At 57.5% G+C, this 18,864-nt stretch overlaps 2 protein-coding genes and 1 pseudogene across 3 annotated transcripts in view; 1 reads left to right on the forward strand and 2 right to left on the reverse strand.

Annotated features, from left to right (window-relative positions):
* Positions 1-2: 2 nt before the first annotated feature.
* Positions 3-7,051, forward strand: PEX11G (peroxisomal biogenesis factor 11 gamma; the record flags this gene model as incomplete). Its single annotated transcript, XM_006917258.3, has 5 exons — positions 3-59; positions 1,426-1,614; positions 3,467-3,645; positions 6,119-6,181; positions 6,817-7,051. Coding segments are annotated over 5 exons (723 nt in total), but the record flags the coding sequence as incomplete, so codon positions are not given.
* Positions 7,052-9,453: 2,402 nt separating this feature from the next.
* Positions 9,454-18,864, reverse strand: part of ARHGEF18 (Rho/Rac guanine nucleotide exchange factor 18) — a 66,082-nt gene continuing 56,671 nt past the window's right edge. For both annotated transcript variants that reach the window (XM_025050534.1, XM_006917246.3), the window contains 9 exons: positions 16,753-16,935; positions 15,321-15,458; positions 14,864-14,988; positions 14,160-14,216; positions 14,016-14,063; positions 13,435-13,905; positions 12,783-13,116; positions 11,788-11,913; positions 9,454-11,710 (listed from right to left, as the gene is read on the reverse strand). In XM_025050534.1, the coding sequence (XP_024906302.1) occupies positions 11,556-11,710; positions 11,788-11,913; positions 12,783-13,116; positions 13,435-13,905; positions 14,016-14,063; positions 14,160-14,216; positions 14,864-14,988; positions 15,321-15,458; positions 16,753-16,935 (1,637 nt within the window). In that variant the 3' untranslated portion in view covers positions 9,454-11,555. The remainder of the gene's footprint in view (positions 11,711-11,787; positions 11,914-12,782; positions 13,117-13,434; positions 13,906-14,015; positions 14,064-14,159; positions 14,217-14,863; positions 14,989-15,320; positions 15,459-16,752; positions 16,936-18,864) is intronic.
* On the reverse strand, positions 17,856-17,974 carry LOC112484177 (annotated as a pseudogene).

The following is an 18,864-nucleotide window of genomic DNA, read 5'->3' on the forward strand; positions in this document are numbered from 1 at the left end:
TGGCGGCGCTGAGCGGCCTGGCGTCGGCGCTGGAGTCTTACAGGGGCCGGGACCGCCTGGTGAGGCTGGGGCGGAGCGCGGCCTGAGGCCCGGGAGTTGGGCCAAATCTCAGAGACCCGGAAACTGAGGCGAGAGGGGGGCGGGGTCGCAGAGGCCCTGTCCGAGGCAGGCTCCCACCCAGTCTCCTAGCGGTGGACATTTAGGACGTTCCGGCCAACCCATCGCGGCTGGACATTTATCGTAGTACCAACCAGATCCTCACGTTTGAGCTTTAGGATTCCGACCAGACCACTGAAGATGGCCACGGGGTTGTCCCAAACAGCCTCGTACGAGGACTTCGGATGTTGTGGGGCTCCCCCTTATGGCTGGAAATTTAGGTTGTGACCAAATTCCTTATAGTTGGTCATTTAGGTTGTTGCGGCCAAGTCAACCCGGATGGATATTTACGCGACAACCACATCCCCGTGTTTGGACATTTAGGTTCTGACTAGGCCACGGTAGTGGGTCCCTGAGATGTCCTGATTAATGTCCTGGGAACTTAGGGTTTTACAGGGGCTCCCCCTATTGGTGGGTGTTTAGGTTCCGACCATATCTCGGGTTGGGCATTTATGTTGTTCCATACAGGCCCCGGAAGTCAGATCCTCAGCCAGCCCCACCTAGTCTCATACAGAGAGTCATTTACGGTTGTTACAGGCAATCAGGTGGTTGGGCAGTTAGGTTCCAACCAAATCTCTTATGATTGGGAATTCAGGTTTTAACAACCACCCTGCCCCGCCCTAGTTGGACATTTAAATTGTAGCATTTTGCCATTACAAAGGGGTTGAACAGAAGTTACAAATAAAAATAACATATAAAACCGGGAAAAGCAATTTCTGAAAAGCAGATGAAATAAAGATAGAAGGGTGATTAAGCTAACTCAGTTCACGATGCCCCAAATCACCCACTGAGTGGGTTCCTTCTCATTAAAATAATTCAAGCCAATTATCCTTTTGTCCACTGGCCCGATCACGTCCGTATTCCCTAGCCCAGCCATGGGCTTAAGTACAGCCAGGTTGATGCAAATATACATTTCTGCCCTGTCTTCCTGCCTGCTGAGAAAAAGCCCCGGGAGGTGGAAAACGGGCTTTCGTTTTTTTTAATTAGAGGGTCTCCCTCCAAATGGGTTTTCATTTTCTTGTCCCCATCACATCTGCCTCCGAAGGCTGTGCCCTCGGTGACATGAAGCAGCACTCCCTTAGAGTCTCGAGCAGTGGTGTCATGCTTTTCCCTTTGTCCCACCTGCACTGTTTCTTTTTAAACTTTCAGCTTTTATGAAAATCTTGTTGATTTACACTCTTCCACTCGCTCATCCTACGAGGCCCATGGCCAGGTGACCCAGCTCAGTCTAGGAGCAGGGCCATGCTGATGGCTTTTGCTTTCCCACAGATCCGAACGCTGGGGTACTGCTGCCAGCTGGTCGGTGGGGCCCTGGTGGAACAATGTCCGGCCAGGTCAGAAGTGGGGACGCGCCTGCTGGTGCTGTCCTCCCAACTCAACCACTGCAGGACCATCCTTCGACTCTTCGATGACTTGGCCATGTTTATGTACACTAAGCAGTATGGCCTGGGGGCAGAGGTAATGGGGTGCCTAGGCCCGTAGGGGAGGGAGTGCAGACTCTGGGAAGCTGGGGTTTGATGGACTTGTCTAAAGGCAACTGCGTGGGCAGTTTGTTATTTTTTTCGATTTATTTGCTTTTTTGAGATGAGCAGATTTTCTTATTTTAATCGAAAATTTAAAAAGTAGCTAATACGTTTGCTCGTTCTCAGAGTATATCATTAAAAAATCTCTCTCCTTCCTTTTCCCCTGGGCCCCAGTTTTCTTCCTCAGGGGCAGCCGCTGTTGACAGCTTCTTGCGTTTCCTTCCTGAGATCTTCTGTACCCGCACAGGCTCGTACACGTCGTTTACATAAACAGTTGTGTGCCACTGACACTCTTCGGCCACTTGATTCTTTCACTTAACAGTACAACTCGGAGCGCATTCCATATCAGCCCAAAAAGAGTTCCTTCCTTCTCAATGGCCACAGAACACTGCTGTATATAGTAGGACAGTGATTTATCTGACTGAGCCTCTCTCGATGGACATGTAGGTTATTTACAGCATTTTGCTGTTCAGCAGTACTGCATCATTCCACACCAGCGCCCGTAGATCTGTGCTCCCCACTCAGGGGTCAGCTTGTCCCCGCCAGGGGATGTTTTCCCAGGGGATGGGCTGACGAGCTGCCCTGGGGCTGCCTTGCCCTCTCTCCTGCCCTCTCAGGGGTCCCCCTCAGTGCTCAGATGCTGTCCCGTTCTGCCCCAGCGCTCGTGGCCTGATCATCCCAGGTCTCCCGTGTTTTCCTGGACCTTCCTCCAGTTTCAACACCCGTTTCCTGTCCTCTTCTTTGGTTAGGGCACGCTTCCTGTGCATCCCTGGAGGACCCCCTACCCCAAACATCTCTGTGAGGACTCCTTCGAGTCCCCAGGCAAGGGGTGGGGGCCTCTGCACCTCGTATATCCCTTGGCCAGAACAAGAGTTGGTCCTGTGTCTGTGTGTCTGGGTTCCTTCTGTCTCCGTGAGCATGTCCATCTCCCCATGTAGGCCGAGGACCACTCTGCTTCTCAGGAAATGTAAAGGGAATGAGCACACTGGGGTAGGGGTTGTCCTCATGGAGAGGGGGAATGTGCCAGAATGCACCAGAAGGACCCAGGCAGGATGGGGGAGGCGGAGTGGGATTCAGAACCCCAGTAAGGCAGGATCATGGCTGGCCAGAAGGAAGGAGGGGCACAGTGTCACAAAGCATTGATGGGGGTAGAGATGGGGTTCCTGGGAAGACGGAGAGGAGGACAGGGTATGGCAGGCAGCAAGGATGATGAGGGTAAAGACAGAGAAGTGAAGTGACTCCAGCGTGGTGACCTTTAGGGGGTCTGGCCTCGAGGGGGCAGGGCTGGGAATACAGCCTCAGGGACCAGGCTCCTGTGGCCTGGTTGGGTGCAGGCGGTCCGGTTTAGAACTCAGGGTTTGAAGGCGTAGGTATAGTGCAGGACAGAAGGCCCTGGGGGTATCTGCAGTGTGGCGGCCTGAGGCCTGTCCCTAAGCACCTTGGTTTCCCTGTTTGTAGGGAAGATGACCACCCCTCTCTGCAGCTGTGCAGCATGGGACAGCCAGGTGTCCCCCTCCCCACTGCCTAGTCAGGCTTCTCTGCGGGCCAGCCTGCCCTGCTCCCCTCTCAGGGTCCTGCGCCAGAGCGGCTGGCCTGGAGACCCCCGGCGGGATCTGGAGCCTGTGGTGGGGCAGGAGGCTGTGAGGCAGGGCGTTGAAGCTGTCCTACAAGGGAATCATCTGGGAACTTAAAAAATTTAAAGCTTAGTTTTTGGCATGGCTTGGGCCCCTAATTTGGGCAGTGGGTGGGTCCCACCCCGGGCCCATGCCCCTCTCCTGGCCCTGCAGGAGGAAGATGTCTTTGTCCGCTGTGTATCTGTCCTGGGTAACCTGGCTGACCAGCTGTACTACCCCTGTGAGCATGTCGCCTGGGCTGCCGACGCCAAGATCCTCCGTGTGGACTCTGCCTGGTGGTGGACACTGAGCACAGCCTTCTGGGGCCTGTCCCTGCTCCTGGGGATTGCCAGGTAAGCAGCGCGCTGCTCGCCAGCCCCTGGGAGACAGCGCCAGAGGTGCTCGGGGGTCGGCAGACGGCGGGTCTGTGCCGCTGCTCCTTTTCCTCCTGCCATCGCCACCTCTCTGTGTCCGTCTCCTGTGGCTGCTGCAGCAGATGCCCACAGCCCTGGTGGCTTCAGACAACGTGAGTGGATTATCTCACAGTTCTGGAGGTCAGAAGTCCAAAATGGATCTCCCTGGGCTAAAATCAAGGTGTGGGCCGGGCCGTGATCCTTCTGGAGGCTCCTTGCCTTTTCCAGCTCATAGAACTCCCTCCTGCATTCCTGGGCTGGTGGCCTCTTTCCCCATCTCCTAAGCTCATCGCTCCGGCCTCTGCTTTATCGTTACGTCTCCTTCTCTGACTCTGACCCTCCTGCCTCCCTCTTATGAGGACCCTTGTGATGACGTTGGGCCCATCCAGATAACGCCCCATCTCAAGGCCCTTAAGTCAGTGCCATCTGCAAAGTCCTGTCATGGAAGGGTCCTGGGGATGAGGGCAGGGACATCTTTGGGGGCTATGATTCTGGATCCAGGAAGAAGAAATAACTCCGTGGCCTGGATAGAAGTGGCTGCCTTTACCCGGGTCCCTGAGTCCTGCTTGCATTGTCGTCAACAAACATCCCTAGATAAAACAGCCAGGAGTTTCCTGACTGGCTCCGTGCTTCTTAAAACTGTAAGGTTTCCAGAACTTTAATGGTTTCCTCTTGAACATTTTCCTCTGCAAATTTGCGAGTGGGTTTGTTCAGAGTCCCCTGCCCCAGAAAGCACACGCAGAGCAGGGCCTCCCGTGGCCAAGTTTCATGGCCCCGAAGGGTTCTCGGATCCCTGATGGGTAGCCCCTGACCTCGGGGGTGGGCAGTGACCGTGTCTGCTGTCACTTGTCCCTGGGCAAGACACTCATGTCCAGTAGCCCTTGTTTTTCCCTGTTACAGACACTGTGATTTTACACTTATCGTAGACAGTACGGAAACTGAGCAAACCTAAAATGGATGATTCAGATCACCCATGATCCATCGATCCCCTCCCCATGCTCTGTGACCCTTTTAAGCCTTTGATCTTACACTCTGCCGACACGTTTTTACTCACCTTTGATCTCGTTTCACGGATGCGGCTCCTTGATCTGGGCTCTCCTCGTGGTCACGGACAGTCACTGTCACTGTCGCTATGTCTGTGGAGCTTCCCCTGTCTCCTCTTGGCATTGACCTTCCCCGTGTGCTCCGGGTCTCTGGCAGAGGCCTGGCTGGGCTCTAGATGCTCCTGAAGCTGCAGTTCCCGGGGTGTCCCTGACTCACGGCCTCTCCTCAGAGTGCCTTGTGACCCCTGATCCCAAGAGACCTACCATTCCTGTTTTAGGGACACCCTTGGTTCCATTCATTTTCAAAAAATAGACTTTATATTTCTCAGCAGTTTTTAGGTCCACAGCAAAATTGACTGAAAGTAGAGTTTCCATGCACGCCTGCCCCCGCTCCTCAGCGTCCCCCGCTACAGACATGGTGCCACAATCGAACCTCCATTGACACATCTTCACCCCAAGTCCATGGTCTACATTAGAGGTCACTCTCTGTGTTACACATTTTGTGGATTTGGATAAAGGTATAATGACATGTATCCACCACTGTACTGTCATCCATTGTGTTTTCATGGCTCTAAAAGTCCGCTGTGCTCTGCCTGTTGTTCCACTCATTTTTAGAGCGTGTCATTTTCCCGCCATTTCTCTGTATTTGGTGTGGACGATGAGGTGGGGGTTGGGGAGCGTTGATATGTGCTGGTCATGATCAGGTGTCCTTAGACTTCAGTGTGCTGGAGAGTGACCTGGGAGATTGTTAAAATGCAGAGGTCGGGGCCAGGCACCCAGAGGCTCTGAGTCCATAGGTCTGGTGGCCCAGGAATCATCATTTTCCCCTAGTGCCCCAGGTGGCTGTGATGCAGACACACTTACTTCACTGCAGGTGCTTCCCAGTGTCCTGTACTCTCTGGGGACATGTCACTTGGATGGGTACATGGTGGCTGGGGAGAGGTGACCAGTCCTTGGACCTCCCAGCTGGGGAGTCTCGCTGGGGTCAGCCCTCCAGCGGGCAGGGCTCAGCACATTCGTGCACCTGCCCACCCCACAGCCCAGGCTGCAGGGTGCAGGGGCCAGGTGGGGCAGCCCGGGTGGGCGCCCTGCAGGGCCCTAGAGTCCCCAGGGAGCACAGCCGGCTGCTTCCTCAGCCTGCGACGCTGGCCCTCGGGCCCAGAGGGTTGTCAGACTCACTTCAGATGGTCAGTCGGAGCCACTTGTTGGACAGCTTGGCACCCGTTACAGGGAACCTGTGGCTGCAATGGCAAGAGGAGGCAGGTGGCAGAGCCTCCTCTCGACCTGGTGTTGGCGATCAAAGCCCTGTGCGCCCCCCGCTTCTCTGCCCCGTCCGGCGGCGTGTCCTCCGATCCTCTCTTGTGTCGCAGGTCCTTGTGGATGGTCGCGAAGCTGAGAAAGCAGCTGAGGAGCCCTATGGCCGCCTTCACCAGGTACGTCTGGGGTTTTGTCTCGGAAAAAGGCCGACTTCCCCTCCTGCCAGCTGGGGCCCCAGCGGGTTTCCCCCACTGGGGAGGTGCTCAGCGTCACCATCGGTTATCGGCCCTGCCTGTGTGCAGGGCCCGTGCTGGGCCGTGATGGGCGCGCGGTCACTGGGCCTCACAGCAGTCTCCAGGTGGCTGGTAGTACTCTAACCGATGGGGAAACTGAGGCTCACTTGAAGTCCCAGAAGCAGGAAACAGCCAGGATTCCAGGGCGGAGCCTTCACGGCCATGTCCCCAGGGCAGAGCGTGATAGGAGATGGAGTCAGTTTCCTGAGGTCCATGGTCACTGTCACTGTGTCATCCTGGGGAAGAACTGTGCCCGGCGCAGGCCTGGAACCTACCCACTGGCGGCCTCCAGCCCACCTTTCTGGCCGATTCCAGGGGTTGGGAGGGCTGAGGTATGGATTTGAGACTTTCCATGCTGGTCCATGTCCTGTTCACGCTGTGGGCTCCCTTTGTGTGTGTGGGGGGAGGTGACAGGGACCCCTTGTTCACGAGCAGGTCTGTGGTCACTCCTTGCCCTGTGGTGCGGGTGAGCACAGGCACACCGGGCCTTCCCCAGCATCTCCTCTTTGCTCCCACAGCCGGCTGCCCCGGAGCAAGTGGAGGGCAGTGGAGGCCCAGATCCAGTCGGAGGTGCTGACTCTCCTGAGCAACCTGGCCGACCTGGCCAACGCCGTGCACTGGCTGCCCCCAGGAGTCCTGTGGGCTGGCCGCTTCCCCCCGTGGGTGGTGGGCCTCCTGGGCACTGTGTCCTCCCTCCTCAGTGTGTACCAGGCAGTCCGGGCTGGTGGCCGGGCTGATGCCACCACCCCCTGATGCGGCCCGGGGGTGTGTGGATGCAGCTGGAACCCTAATGAAGGCCCTTTCCCGCAGAGCAGAAGTCACGCAGGCAGGGGGCTGGGTCTCTAACTGGGCAAATCAAGGCCAGGTGTGGGGAGATGCAACCCAGAGAACTCACAGAGCAGCTTGGGGTGCAAGCGCATGGTGGGGTGGGGTATGGGGCGTGGGTCATCCCCCAGGCGCTGGGGGAAGGGGCCTTCCCACTCAGGCCCCGCATGCTGAGGCCTCAGCTGGGCCTCGCTTTGTTCCCTAGCATCATCCTGTATTCAGATAAAGACAACCAGGGGGCCAGGATGGTGAGTGCCAAGTGGGCCTTAGGAAAGCTGAAATGAGAATCAATTAAATATGTGGTGCTGGTGCCAGGCCCAGGTGTGGTTCCTTTTCCCTAAACTCAACGGTTCCTGGTCCCTCCCGTCCATAGGCCCGCTCACCCCCATGCCCTCTCTTGTGCCCTCTGTCTATTTTAGGGAGGGCGGCAGGTATGCCTGGGGGTGTTTCTCTTGGGATGGGGCCACAGTGGGACACCACACCTCCCCAGCCTGCCTTCTGGGACATCCTTGGGCAGTAGGTCCTCTCTAACTCTGCTGCCCACGAGCGGCCTTTAGCTACGGAGGACAGTTCACTATCCCGAAGTCATGGGCACCTGGCTGCCGATGCTGCCTCCCACCAGGCCATGTCTGTGTCTCATCCTTTATCCCGAAGTCATGGGCACCTGGCTGCTGATGCTGCCTCCCACCAGGCCATGTCTGTGTCTCATCCTTCTGGAATTTACAGGCTGCTTGTCGTGGCCAAAGCAGCTGACACTCAGCCATAGCTCGGACCAAGGTTGTCATCCATTCGGGGTGGGTCTGAGCATCTCGTGGGCTCTGAGCTGGGGCCAGGCTGCATGGGCTAGTGTCTGAAGATGCACGGCTCCTGTCTCCTACCTCATGGCGATCGTGGCAGGATGGGATGTCTGTTTTCAGATGGAGAGGCTGCATATGTGTGGCCACGGTAGATGATGGGCAGCCCACGCCTGCCTATCACTGTTGATGTGTCCTTGAACCTACCCGAGTGCCAGTGGAAGAATGGAGGGAATCGGGCTATGCCTTATGTCCCCCAGGCGCTGGGAAGATCCAACAAGGCATCAGTGTTTGCAGTCCCTGAAGCCTCGTGTGATTTCAACCACGGCTGGTTCTTTTCCAGGGAGGATAGGTGGCTGGGAACAGCTGAGATGGAGGGTTGCTCAGGGTAACACGGAGTGCAAGAGACCCCACTCTGCCCTTGGCCAAAGCATCCTGTGGACTAGGGTTAGGGGCCAGGGTAGGTCAGTCTCCCCTCCCCTCTTGCAAAGTGGGGGGCCCCCTTCCCAGAGCGAAGGGCACCAGCGAGATTAGGGTGGGGGTCAGAGCCTCACTTGCCTGCCTATGTGGAGACTCAGAGTGAACATCTGTAAGGCACACAAAGCAGAATGTCTGTGAAGTCATGTGAACACTTAAATAAATATGTGATGCGTCACATCACAGGTCCCCCAAAAGGCGGGGGTACCTCTGGGCAGAGCTGGGTGCCAGGGGTCTGGCTGCAGCTTCCAGGCAGTCAGGGTTGGCCTCATGGCAGCGCTGGGGCCACAGCTGCCTGGGTTCACTGCTGGGTGGCTGCAGCGACTCTGCCTGTGTGTCCGCATGCCTGCCCGCTGCCCGTCCTGGGCCAGCAAGATGCAGGGGAAACATCCGCCACAAACTTGGCTCGCTCAGGGAGCAGGGGGCTGACATCCCGGGACCCTAGGGGCAGGCCTGACCGGGGGCGGGAGGCGCCCAGCCAGAGCAGGACTTGGTGGCATTGCCTGCATGCTGACCTTGACTGGGCCCCTGCCTCCAGCTTTCAATGTCCAGATGTTATCACCAAGGGCTTCCTCAGAGGGCACCAGAGCAGGCGAATGGGCCTTGGGTCCTCAGTGCAGTCTCCCGGCAGATCCCACCACTCACGACAGGCCTGGCGTATAGGCAGCTGGTCACGGCTAGCAGCACCGAGGCTTTGTCACTTGCCCAGGTGTCCTCGTCTCCCTGCATTCCTTACCCGTCACAGGGCAGGAGTAGCGTGGTCACTCCCCCACTGGCCTGATGCTTGCACCCAGCAGGAGAGGTGACAGCAGCTAAGGGGCCTTCTATGGTATCCCGGGCCTGCGGGAAGGGGTGGGACGTCACAGCCTGGTTGTCACAGGCCCCGGTTCTCAGGCTCCCTGATCTGTATTCAGGCCTCCCTGAGGTCTTATTGCAGCAGATACTCCAAGGGGGCCCTGCCAGGTGGGGTGAGCCTTGGGGAGCCCCCACCATTACAGCACGGATGTTTGGGTAGATGATCCTACAATAAAACCCTAAAGAACAGCTACTCCCGTCAGCTCATCTTAAGACACTTTTATTGCTAGAATCAGGTCTTAAGTTCTAACGTGGTTCTGAAATATCCCGCACGAGGAAATGCTGCAATCATCGTAACAATAATTCTCAGGTGGACTAAGATCATGGTCGCAATTAACGAAGATGTGCAGATCCCACAGGAATAAGAACATTTGCTTGGCCACCAACTTTACAAAGAAAATTGGTACCCAGAAGTGACCACCCGGTGCTGGCCAGAGGATGTGCTGATGACCTGCCCTCCGTGTGGCGTGACTGGAGACTCCCTCGGCTGTGGGGCAGGGAGTGCCGATTCCCACCACGAGGCCAAGGGGAAATCCTTTGGGCTCATCATCCGAGGAACTGTGGCATCCTGGAGGGTCGGCGCAGAGCACGTGGACAGGGGGTGCACGGCCTCGAGATCACCCAGCACAGAGGGCCCAGGAATGTTCTCTTCATATAGGGCAGGAAGGTAAAGTCAACTTTTCTAAAGTGCTCTCATTCATCTCAGTACAAAAACACAAAACACTAATTACAGACATGGCACAGAGGAGCTCCGACGTGTCACAGGGCTGAGGTGGGCGCTTCTTGCTCCTCAACGATGCTGCAGGCCCTCTGGACGAAGGCAAAGGGTCGGGGGAGAGGTTCTTGTCATGGAAGGCGGGGGCGGGGACTGGGAGACAAGGATGGGGACGCCTCATCATTCTGTGCTTGGGAGATTCCTAACTGCTGCTTTCAGTTCCTTGTCACCAACTGGCTGTGTCACCTCGACCCTGCGGTGCCCTTGCTCCGGGGCAGCCTAGGACCCAGTCCCCTCCTGCCAACACTTCGGGAGGTGCTGGGCTCTGGGCCCAGTGTGGCGAGCCCAGGGTGCAGAAAAGGCTGGAATGTCCCCCCTTTCCCACTCTGGCACTCACTCTTGAGTTTAGCCAGAGCTGAAACACGAATGTGACCCAATTGCTACCCTGGACATGCGACACCATCCCCACCATCTACAGCCATGCAGCTGGCCTGGTGGCCCTTGCCCTCCTCCAGGGGGAAGTTGACAGCTACAAAAGCTCACTGGATACGTGGCGCCTGTGAAGTGGCCATCTGCCCATTTGAGGCTTCTGGGCCACATGGCTCCGTCCAGCGTGTCACCCTCAACGGCCTGATGTGGTGGCCCTGCTGCTGTGCTCCGCACTGTCCCGGCACCTACAGATCATCAGCACAGGACAGCAGCCCTGGGTCCCAGCAGCCCCAGGAAAAGTGGCCCATCTCACGGGGACCGAGGACCTGGCCTGGGGCTGGGAACTTTGGGTGTGTGCTGGCTGAAGCTCTAGGTTTGGCCATGCACTGGGAGGAGCATGCCGAGTCGGTGAGGCACCTTGGGAAAGTGCCAAGTTGGACAACAGATTTTAAAAACCTCCACCAAACTAAAATGAGTTATAAGCGGACGCTTTTGAGTCCAGCTTTTAACCCTATAGAACCTGCCTGGAGTGCCATCGGCCATGCTCCCCAGCTATTCTGCCCTGTGGCCCTCTATCCCCAGGTAGGCTGCTGTCTCCCTTGTCTGAGCCCATGCCCTGGCCTTGAGTTCACCATGAACCCAGGCGGATCTCTGCTCTGATCCTGCCGACAGACACAACTGACACCACCTGGCCCCTCCTGGTGCCCTAATGACATGCTCCAGCTCCGGCATCTCCTAGTGGCTGTGGAGCCGGCCTGGTGCCAGCACCTTCTTCTCAGACTGGGGTCTGGCCTGTCATCAGGCTCCATGTGGAAACACCCTCATTTGTCTCTACCTTGGACAAATGGCTTGGAGTTGATCTCTCCCTGCCCAAATGGGCTGCTACAATTTCAAACGGCTCCTGGGTAGCTCTGGTTCAACCTTCAATTAAAAACTTTCCTTTTTGTATACACATAAAAAAGAGGTTTAGAAAGTTACCCAGGCACCACTGCAAATCCTACAGAAAAAGCCGATGACAGGCCAGCCCCAACCTTGACGAACCCCAGCCAGGCAGCTGTCCATGGTGGTTTGCTGGGCAGGGAAGAGGGACCGCTGGGAAACTCCCCAATGAGCACAGAGGGTGGGCAGGGCAGGGAGGGGTCTGCACCTCGTGCCATGCCCCCTAGAAGAAGATGACGTCTTCCTTGCTGGCATCTTCCTTGTTGAGTGGTGTGGGGGTCAGTGGCATGGGCGGAGAGGGTGTGCTCCCAGCCTTGAGGGGAACGCACTCAGGGAACACGTCAGCTGGGCCTGGGCTCGGGGCCTGGCAGGAGGGGTCTGGAAGAGAGGGGCACGGGGTGTCAGGAGTCTCCAGGCACCGTGGGCGGCCCCACTGCCCAGGCGGCTGGGCTCACCTCGGGGGGATGCGGAGCTATGGCTGCCAAGCTGGACGGGGCTCAGCGAGCGGCGGTTCCGAGAGGCGTTCTCGTCCTTGCCCATGAGTTTGTTGAGAAGCAGCTGCTGTTTCAAGTCAAATGAGGCTGAAGGAGGGAGGAGGGTGCAACTTGGGGTGCTTGGCCTTGCTCCAGGCACATAGCGGACCCCTACCTCGGCCACAGTCCTGTACCACGCCTCAGCACTTCCCATGGCACCCGTGTCCACGGACAAACCCGCTCGGGCAGTAAGCCCCAAATACGCTGACACCAAAACAGGGAAAACAGCCCCCAGCCGACCCCAGAGGGCTCCTAGAGTACCTCAACCTCTGGACCTAGTGGTCCTGGGACACAGGCCATGCTCCTCAGGAACCTCCCGGGGAGGGCGCCCCCTGCTGGCACACTCACCGTGCCCAAGGGAGCCCTTGAGCTTTTCTACCATGGGACCATCCACTGCAGGGTGCTCTGGGGCAAGAGCCTAATGTCCCCTTCGTGGAAAGACACAGGGTAGAGCCCCTGGCACCTCGGTTGGCACCGGGTGGAGAGCACTAGCACCTGTCACCGTGCCATCCCTAAGTGCCTGAGGTTCTGACTTCTTGCCTCTGGTGACCACCCCCACAAGACACTCCCTGGCCCCGTTCCTGTGTGAGGAATGAGGTGGGAAAAAAGACCTGGGCTCTCTCATGTCGATTTTGCTTCTTGAGATGGAAGACCTCCATGTGGAAGGTGGAGTGGCGGCCTCAGCCATGTTGCCAGCTGTGCCTTCTGGTTCCCCCTGGCGCCCCCACCGAAGGATCGCCCTGGGGTCCTGTTTTTGTTTGCCTATAAGCAGCTGCTCTGGTGTCACAAACTGCCTATGACTGGACCTCCCCACCCAGGATGAGGGGCTGGGCAGGCACCGGAGGTCACTGATCTCCCAGAGCTCACTCACTCCTGACGGGGCTCAGCCCCCTGCCCCGCCCCAGAGCAGGACTCACTCGAGCTCTCACTGCGCTGGGAGCCCCTGCTCTTGCCGCCCTTGTCCTTGCCGCCCTTGGTGCAGGCGGCCAGCTTGGTGGGGATCTGCTGTTGCACGGCCGCCTGCCTCTGGATCTGGTTGGTGGCGCTGAGCAGCTGGATGGGCACGTCGCTCTTTGCCGGCCGGCTCTCAGCTGGGGCGCTGTCCCGGCGAGCCACCTCGGGGCGCTCGGGGTACTCGGGTCCAGTGGTGGACAGCAGCACGCTCCCCCGGGGCCCCAGGCCTTTGGCGAGGGCAGCAGGCCCTTCCAGCCCTTCCCCGTTGAAGCTGGGGGGGTGGCTTGGGGGCTGGGCCTAAAAGAGGGATAGAAGTCACATCTGGGTGGTGGCTCCTCCTGCAAGGCCCCCCTCCCCGGGCCCACAGGGAGCACTCTTCCTAGCACCACCCACCGGGCTCCTGGCCTCTCGGCCTCTCAGCTGGGGCAGGGGTGTGATCTGGGGACAGAGCCTGGTGCTGCCTGAAAGAGATGCCATTTGTTGCCGGTCACACCGACACACACGACCATGCTTGCACCCCCACGTGCACATGCATGGTTACACTCACAGATTCTCACGCCCACACACGTGCTTCTGCAGTGCGCCCACGCCGACAGACCACTCTCCCGTGCTCACCTCCGCGGGCATCTCGGGTGGCAGCGCTCCGGGGGCCGTGTTCTGCTTCTTGAGCCGCCGCAGCAGCTCCAGCCGCTCGCGCTCACGCTCCACCGCACGCTGGGCCTCGCGCAGCCGCTCCAGGTCGTGCTGGTAGGCCTGGCGCTGCTGCTCCAGCTCGGCGCGCTCCTGGCTCAGCCGCTCCTGCAGCTGCACCACCTCGCTCTGGCGCTGCTGCAGCCGGGCTGAGGCCAGGTCCAGCTCCTGCTGCTGGCGCGCCCGCTCGCGCTCCCAGCGCTGCTGCTCCAGCCGCAGCTGGCTCTGCAGCTTCTGCACGCCCGCCAGCTCCTCCCGCTGCTTCTCGAAGTTGCGCTGCCGCTCCTGCTCTAGCAGCAGGTTTCCGCGTGTTGACTGAAGCCGGAACTGCTTCTCACGCTCCTGGATGGCAGCCCTCTGCATCTCCACGTAGCTGTCCTGCTGGGCGATGACCGCCTGGGGGAGGGGGCTGGTGAGTGGCTATGCTCCCCGCCCCCCGCCCCAGATCCCAACCTCAGCAAGGAGAAGGGCAGTGCAGCCTGTCACCCCCCTCCAAGCCCCTGTACCTGGAGGCTGAGGAGCAGCTGGGACAATGTCTGGATCCGCTGGACAAGCTGTGGAGAGGGGGAAAGAGACATGCTTGTTCTCTGCCTGCAGCTTTATCAGGTGTGCATGCCAGTCCCCGGGGAGATGGACAAGCCCGAGCCTACCTCCGACTCCAGGATGGTGGGCAGACGGGGGCCCGGCTCGGCGCCCAGAGCCTCTGCCTGTGGAGACAAGCGTCAAAGCAGAGTTTCTAAGGGCCAATCCAACACAAGTGAGACCAGACACTCCCTTGGCACGGGACAGGTCCCGTCTGGTCATGTGACTTGTGTGAGTCTTGGTGTCTAAAAAATGAGGCTGCAGGTGGCTCCAGAAGGTGAGAGGGCAGCTGTCATGGGCCCAACCGTGTGGGAGGCCTGGAGGTTAGGTGGGCCCGGACAGAGCGACGGTTACAGGCAGCCAGCCTTGGACTCTAGCCCACCTCCCGGCCCTGCTCGACCCTGGAGCCTGGTAAGGCGGAGACTTTTGCGTCAAAGGGGAGGAAGCAGCCAGCATGACTTTGGCATCCGTGGGTACGGAGACAACGAAAGCTTGTGGTCTCTATATGGTGTTTCTCCCGTTGATGAGGCCATGGCTTCTGCCCTGAGCTCGTCCCCTCCCTGGCCTCCCACCATTCCTGGGGCCTGCAGGGAGAAACATGGAGGCTCTCCTGCCTGTACATTAGCCTGGGACACGAAGGGCACTTGTTGCTATTTGCCACAAGACAGAAAGACTGGACGACCAGAATGCACGCTGTTTACACTTGCAAAGGACAATTAACAGAACCTGACCTGACTCTGTACTGAGCTCAGGAATGTCCAAAGCAACGTACCGTCTGTGTTGCTTCCTCAGGAGCCCCGGAGGTGTCGCCGAGCCTCGCATCTGGGCTGCTCATGGGGTCCTGCCAGTCTTGGGGACTGGGGTCAATGCTGCCCATCTTCTTCTTAAAACTGCCATCTGAAACCCCAAGCCAAGCATGTGAGGATGCTGAGGTCCCACAGGGGTCTATAAGCCCTACCCCAGCCTGGGTAGGAAATTGTGGCTGGGCTGCTGGTGGCATTTGCGGCACAGATATCAGCAAGAGCGGGTCAAAACATGACCAGCACTTGGAAGGTTCCGGAACCCTGACCACGAAGAGTTTACAGAGACTGAAGGGAAACAGCAGGAGGGGTGCCAGACGGCAAATGCCCGGCTTTGTCCAGGATGCTGCGGGGGGAAATCGGAAGGAACTGAACCTCTGGCTGCTGACCCTCCCCAGGAGCCCCGCCCCGGGTGGGTGCACCACTCACTCTTGCCAGGGACGCTGGCGCTGTCGTGGCCCCCAAAAGTCTCTGCCCTGTGGCGCAGGCCCGTGGAGCCGCCCCCGTCTCCTGCCTGGCTGTCGGTGCTGCCCAGTCTCCTGCAGATCAGGCTCTGGATGTCCTCGACTACAGAAAAAGACAGGAGGGACCCAGTTACCCCCAGAGCCACGCCGACGGTGTAGGTGTGGTGGGGCCCAGGCGGAGGTCTGTGGGGCATTGGTCACCCATTCCCAATTGCCTGACATGGGAACTCAGCCCCACTGAGCCTGTGTGCTCCCTGCACAGGTACTGCCACCAGGACAGGCCAATCTGAGTTTATAGGAGGCCAGCTCGTGGGGCAGCACATAGACAGGGCGTCCCAGGCCCTGGGCCTGAGTATGTGCTGGGTCTAGTAGGGAACTCGGTGTGGCCATTGCTTATGTGACAACAGTCATACAGAATGTCGGGGGCCATGGGCGGGCATCCTTGGGGACAGGGCTGGTCACACAAAGTGCTCTAAGACAGTCAGGCTTTGGCCAGGTGAGGAGATAGGGAGAACATTCCAGGCTGAGGCACAGGACATGAGAGGACCTCAGGGGCCAAGGACAATGGCCAAATGGGAGAAATGGGAGGAAGGACGCCGCTGTGGCTAGGGGAAGCAAGGCTGAGTGGGGACAGAGTCTACGTGGGTCCCCTCTGCTCTGTTCTCTTCACTCTGAAGGAAAGCTCTGGAGGCAGGGCTGTCTTGTTCGCTGCTGAAAGAGGGGTGCTGATGTCCCCCCGAATAAGCAGAGGCTGCCTGGCCTGACACGTGCCCTGACCAGCACGGCGCTCAGCAGCTGCATGGAGGCTGCCAGGGGCTCTGGTGTGTGAAGTGGGCTTGACAGGGTGCACACGGGGTGGGCAGGCCACCTACCGGCCGGCACCCTCCTGGGGCTGCTGGTGCATCTTCCCGCTAGATGTGGGGTTCAGGCCCAGGGCTGCTCCAGGGAGGGCTGCTGGGTCCAGCAGGCCTCTAACGACCCACCAAATGTGTACGTGTGCCTTTTTCTAGATATAGCATCAGTAACACACTTCTTAGAAAGAGAGGAAGCACCTCAATGTGGGGAACACATTCTCCTTTACGTCTTGGGGGCCGGCGTGGTGCCTTGCACACAGCAGGCCCTGGGAAGTGTTTGTCGACTGTGAGAGAAGGTGCTCTATATCTGGAACGAGGGGGACACACCGGCTTGTGTCTAAGGACCCTCTGGCTCTGGTCGGCGCCAGGGCACGGGCCGCGCTGCTCCGGCTGCCCACTGGACAGAAGTGTGACCTGAATAGGGGGTGAGTCGGCCACCCTGGGCTGTGTGCCTAGCCTGGAGCCCCTCGAGGCCACCCAGGAAGGGCTGTGGCTTGGGAGGGGGGCAGCACCCCATGAAGACCCTGGGGCGAGGTGACTCACTCTCGGTCATGGCCGACTTGAGGATCAGCTCCCCTTGCAGGTTCTCCGGGGCGTCCCCTCCTCGGAAGAGGAGTCGTGGCTGAGGCACGTCTTCCAGCCCACTCATCTCGGCCATCTCCAGGTAGATGTGCTGCTTCTCGCTGAGGCTCTGAGCAATCTGCTGGTCTTTCACATTCAGTCGCTCTGCAAAGCCAAGTGCCGGTGGCAGTCACTCTTGTGTGCCTGTTCTCCAGGAGCCGGTGCTGGGGGGGCCCTTGCAGGGCGGGGCTGGCCTCCCACGATCCCCGCTGACCCTACCTTCCTGAGATGCGAGGGCCTGGCCCTGCCTTCCTTCCGATGGCTTCCCCCAATCGTAAATCTCAAACCCAGCGGGGTGTGGTGAGACCCTAACAGGCCGATTTATTAGTTTAGGACAAACCGAGAGCCCTGAGACTTAGTTTTCTAATCCTGAAAGTCATCCTTCAGCCATTTAGGCTGAACTGCTTCTTACAAGTCTCCTGGTTTTATGCTTTGGCTGCTGTGATTATGACTTAGACTTTCTCACACGGGAGTGTTAAGTATAGCTCACCACATTCACTTAAATGACTGAAACTTCTTACTGGTTCCAATCACTTTCCACTAGATTTTATTGCAGGCGAATAATCATGTCATATACAAAAAACAATTCTGTCACTTCCCTTCCAACTACATCTTCCTTCTGTCTTCCCCCATATGACCTGGCTGGACTTTCCAGGAGGAAGATAATAATGAAGAGTGGGTGGACCTGTTCGGCTCCTGATTTTTCGTGGGGGTGTCCCTGACGTTCCACAGTTAAGGGTGAGTTCAGCTTTTGATCCAAGATGGAAAAGAATATCTCGATAAAGAAAATATTTCTGTATTTCTAACTCACTCAGAGTCTTGTTGGGATTGACTGACAAACGTACATTACTGTATGACGCTGTGGCATCCGTGCAGGACACATATTTCATTACCGTCCAGAGAAAACAAAGAGTTAGGATGGGATGAAATGAATAAATGAAGACTACGTTAGGATTATGCTTTCAGGGTGCACCCTTTCTTTTGAACATTTAAAAAAAATTTTCCCTTCTTTTTTTTATTTTTTACGCCTACAACATCTGGTCTTCCTAGTTGGTCTCCCCTCCAAGTACTAATCAGGCCCAACCCTGCTTAGCTTCCCAGATCAGACAGGATAGGGCTTGTTCAGGGTAGCATGGCAATAGACTTCTTTTGGACATTTTTATTAATACCTTCAAATGTGTACCTCCCCACAAAGAGAAGTAAAATACATACTACCTAATTCTATGTACTTATTGCTAATGTTACTCAACTGAAAATAATGCAGCTAGTGAGAGAGGAAAGCTGATTGAGACCATAAGCACTAGGAATTATGCTTGGCAATGACCTTGCTGAAGTCTCACAGGATTCTGTGAAAAGCGCAATGTGTTACATCTGCACATGGACTATTACTCAGCCATAAAAAAGGAAATTCTGACACCTACTACAATGTGGATAAATGTTGAAAATATCATGCTAAATGAAAAAAAGCCAGATGCAAAAGGACAAATATTTCATGAGTCCATTTATATGAGGTCCCTAGAATAGCCAAATTCGTAGAGATAGATGATAGATTAGGAGTCCCCAGCAGCTGAGGGAAGGACGGGGCGCGGCTGCCAATGGAGACGGGGTTTCTTTTTCGGGTGATGAAAATAGTCTAAAACTGACTGTGGTGCTGGGGTGACCGTGGTGATGGTCATGATACTGTGATGAGAGCCACTGCACAGGACACTTTAAATGGCTGAACTGTATGGTGCAAAGCTTAGAACCCCGGCCACAAAGCCAGGGCTGGCTGGGTCTCTCTGGCTCTAGCAGGAGGACCTATCGCGATGGGATGTGACTTGGAACTCCTCCCTGGGAAGGGAGCAGCGTGCGTGGCAAAGCAATTGTGTTTGGCAGGGGCTCAGGGGCCCTGAATGCCACCCTCGCCCCCTCCCACGCGCCCTCCAGCAGACCACTACTTCATGACAAGCCCCACTGCAAACACCCACAGAACTGCGGGACACGAGGCAGCCCCCGGCAAAATGCCTGGTCACGTGGGTGGTGATTTGCCCACTC

This window comes from Pteropus alecto, unplaced genomic scaffold (assembly GCF_000325575.1).
Source record: "Pteropus alecto unplaced genomic scaffold, ASM32557v1 scaffold37, whole genome shotgun sequence".
NCBI classification, from domain to species: domain Eukaryota; kingdom Metazoa; phylum Chordata; class Mammalia; order Chiroptera; family Pteropodidae; genus Pteropus; species Pteropus alecto.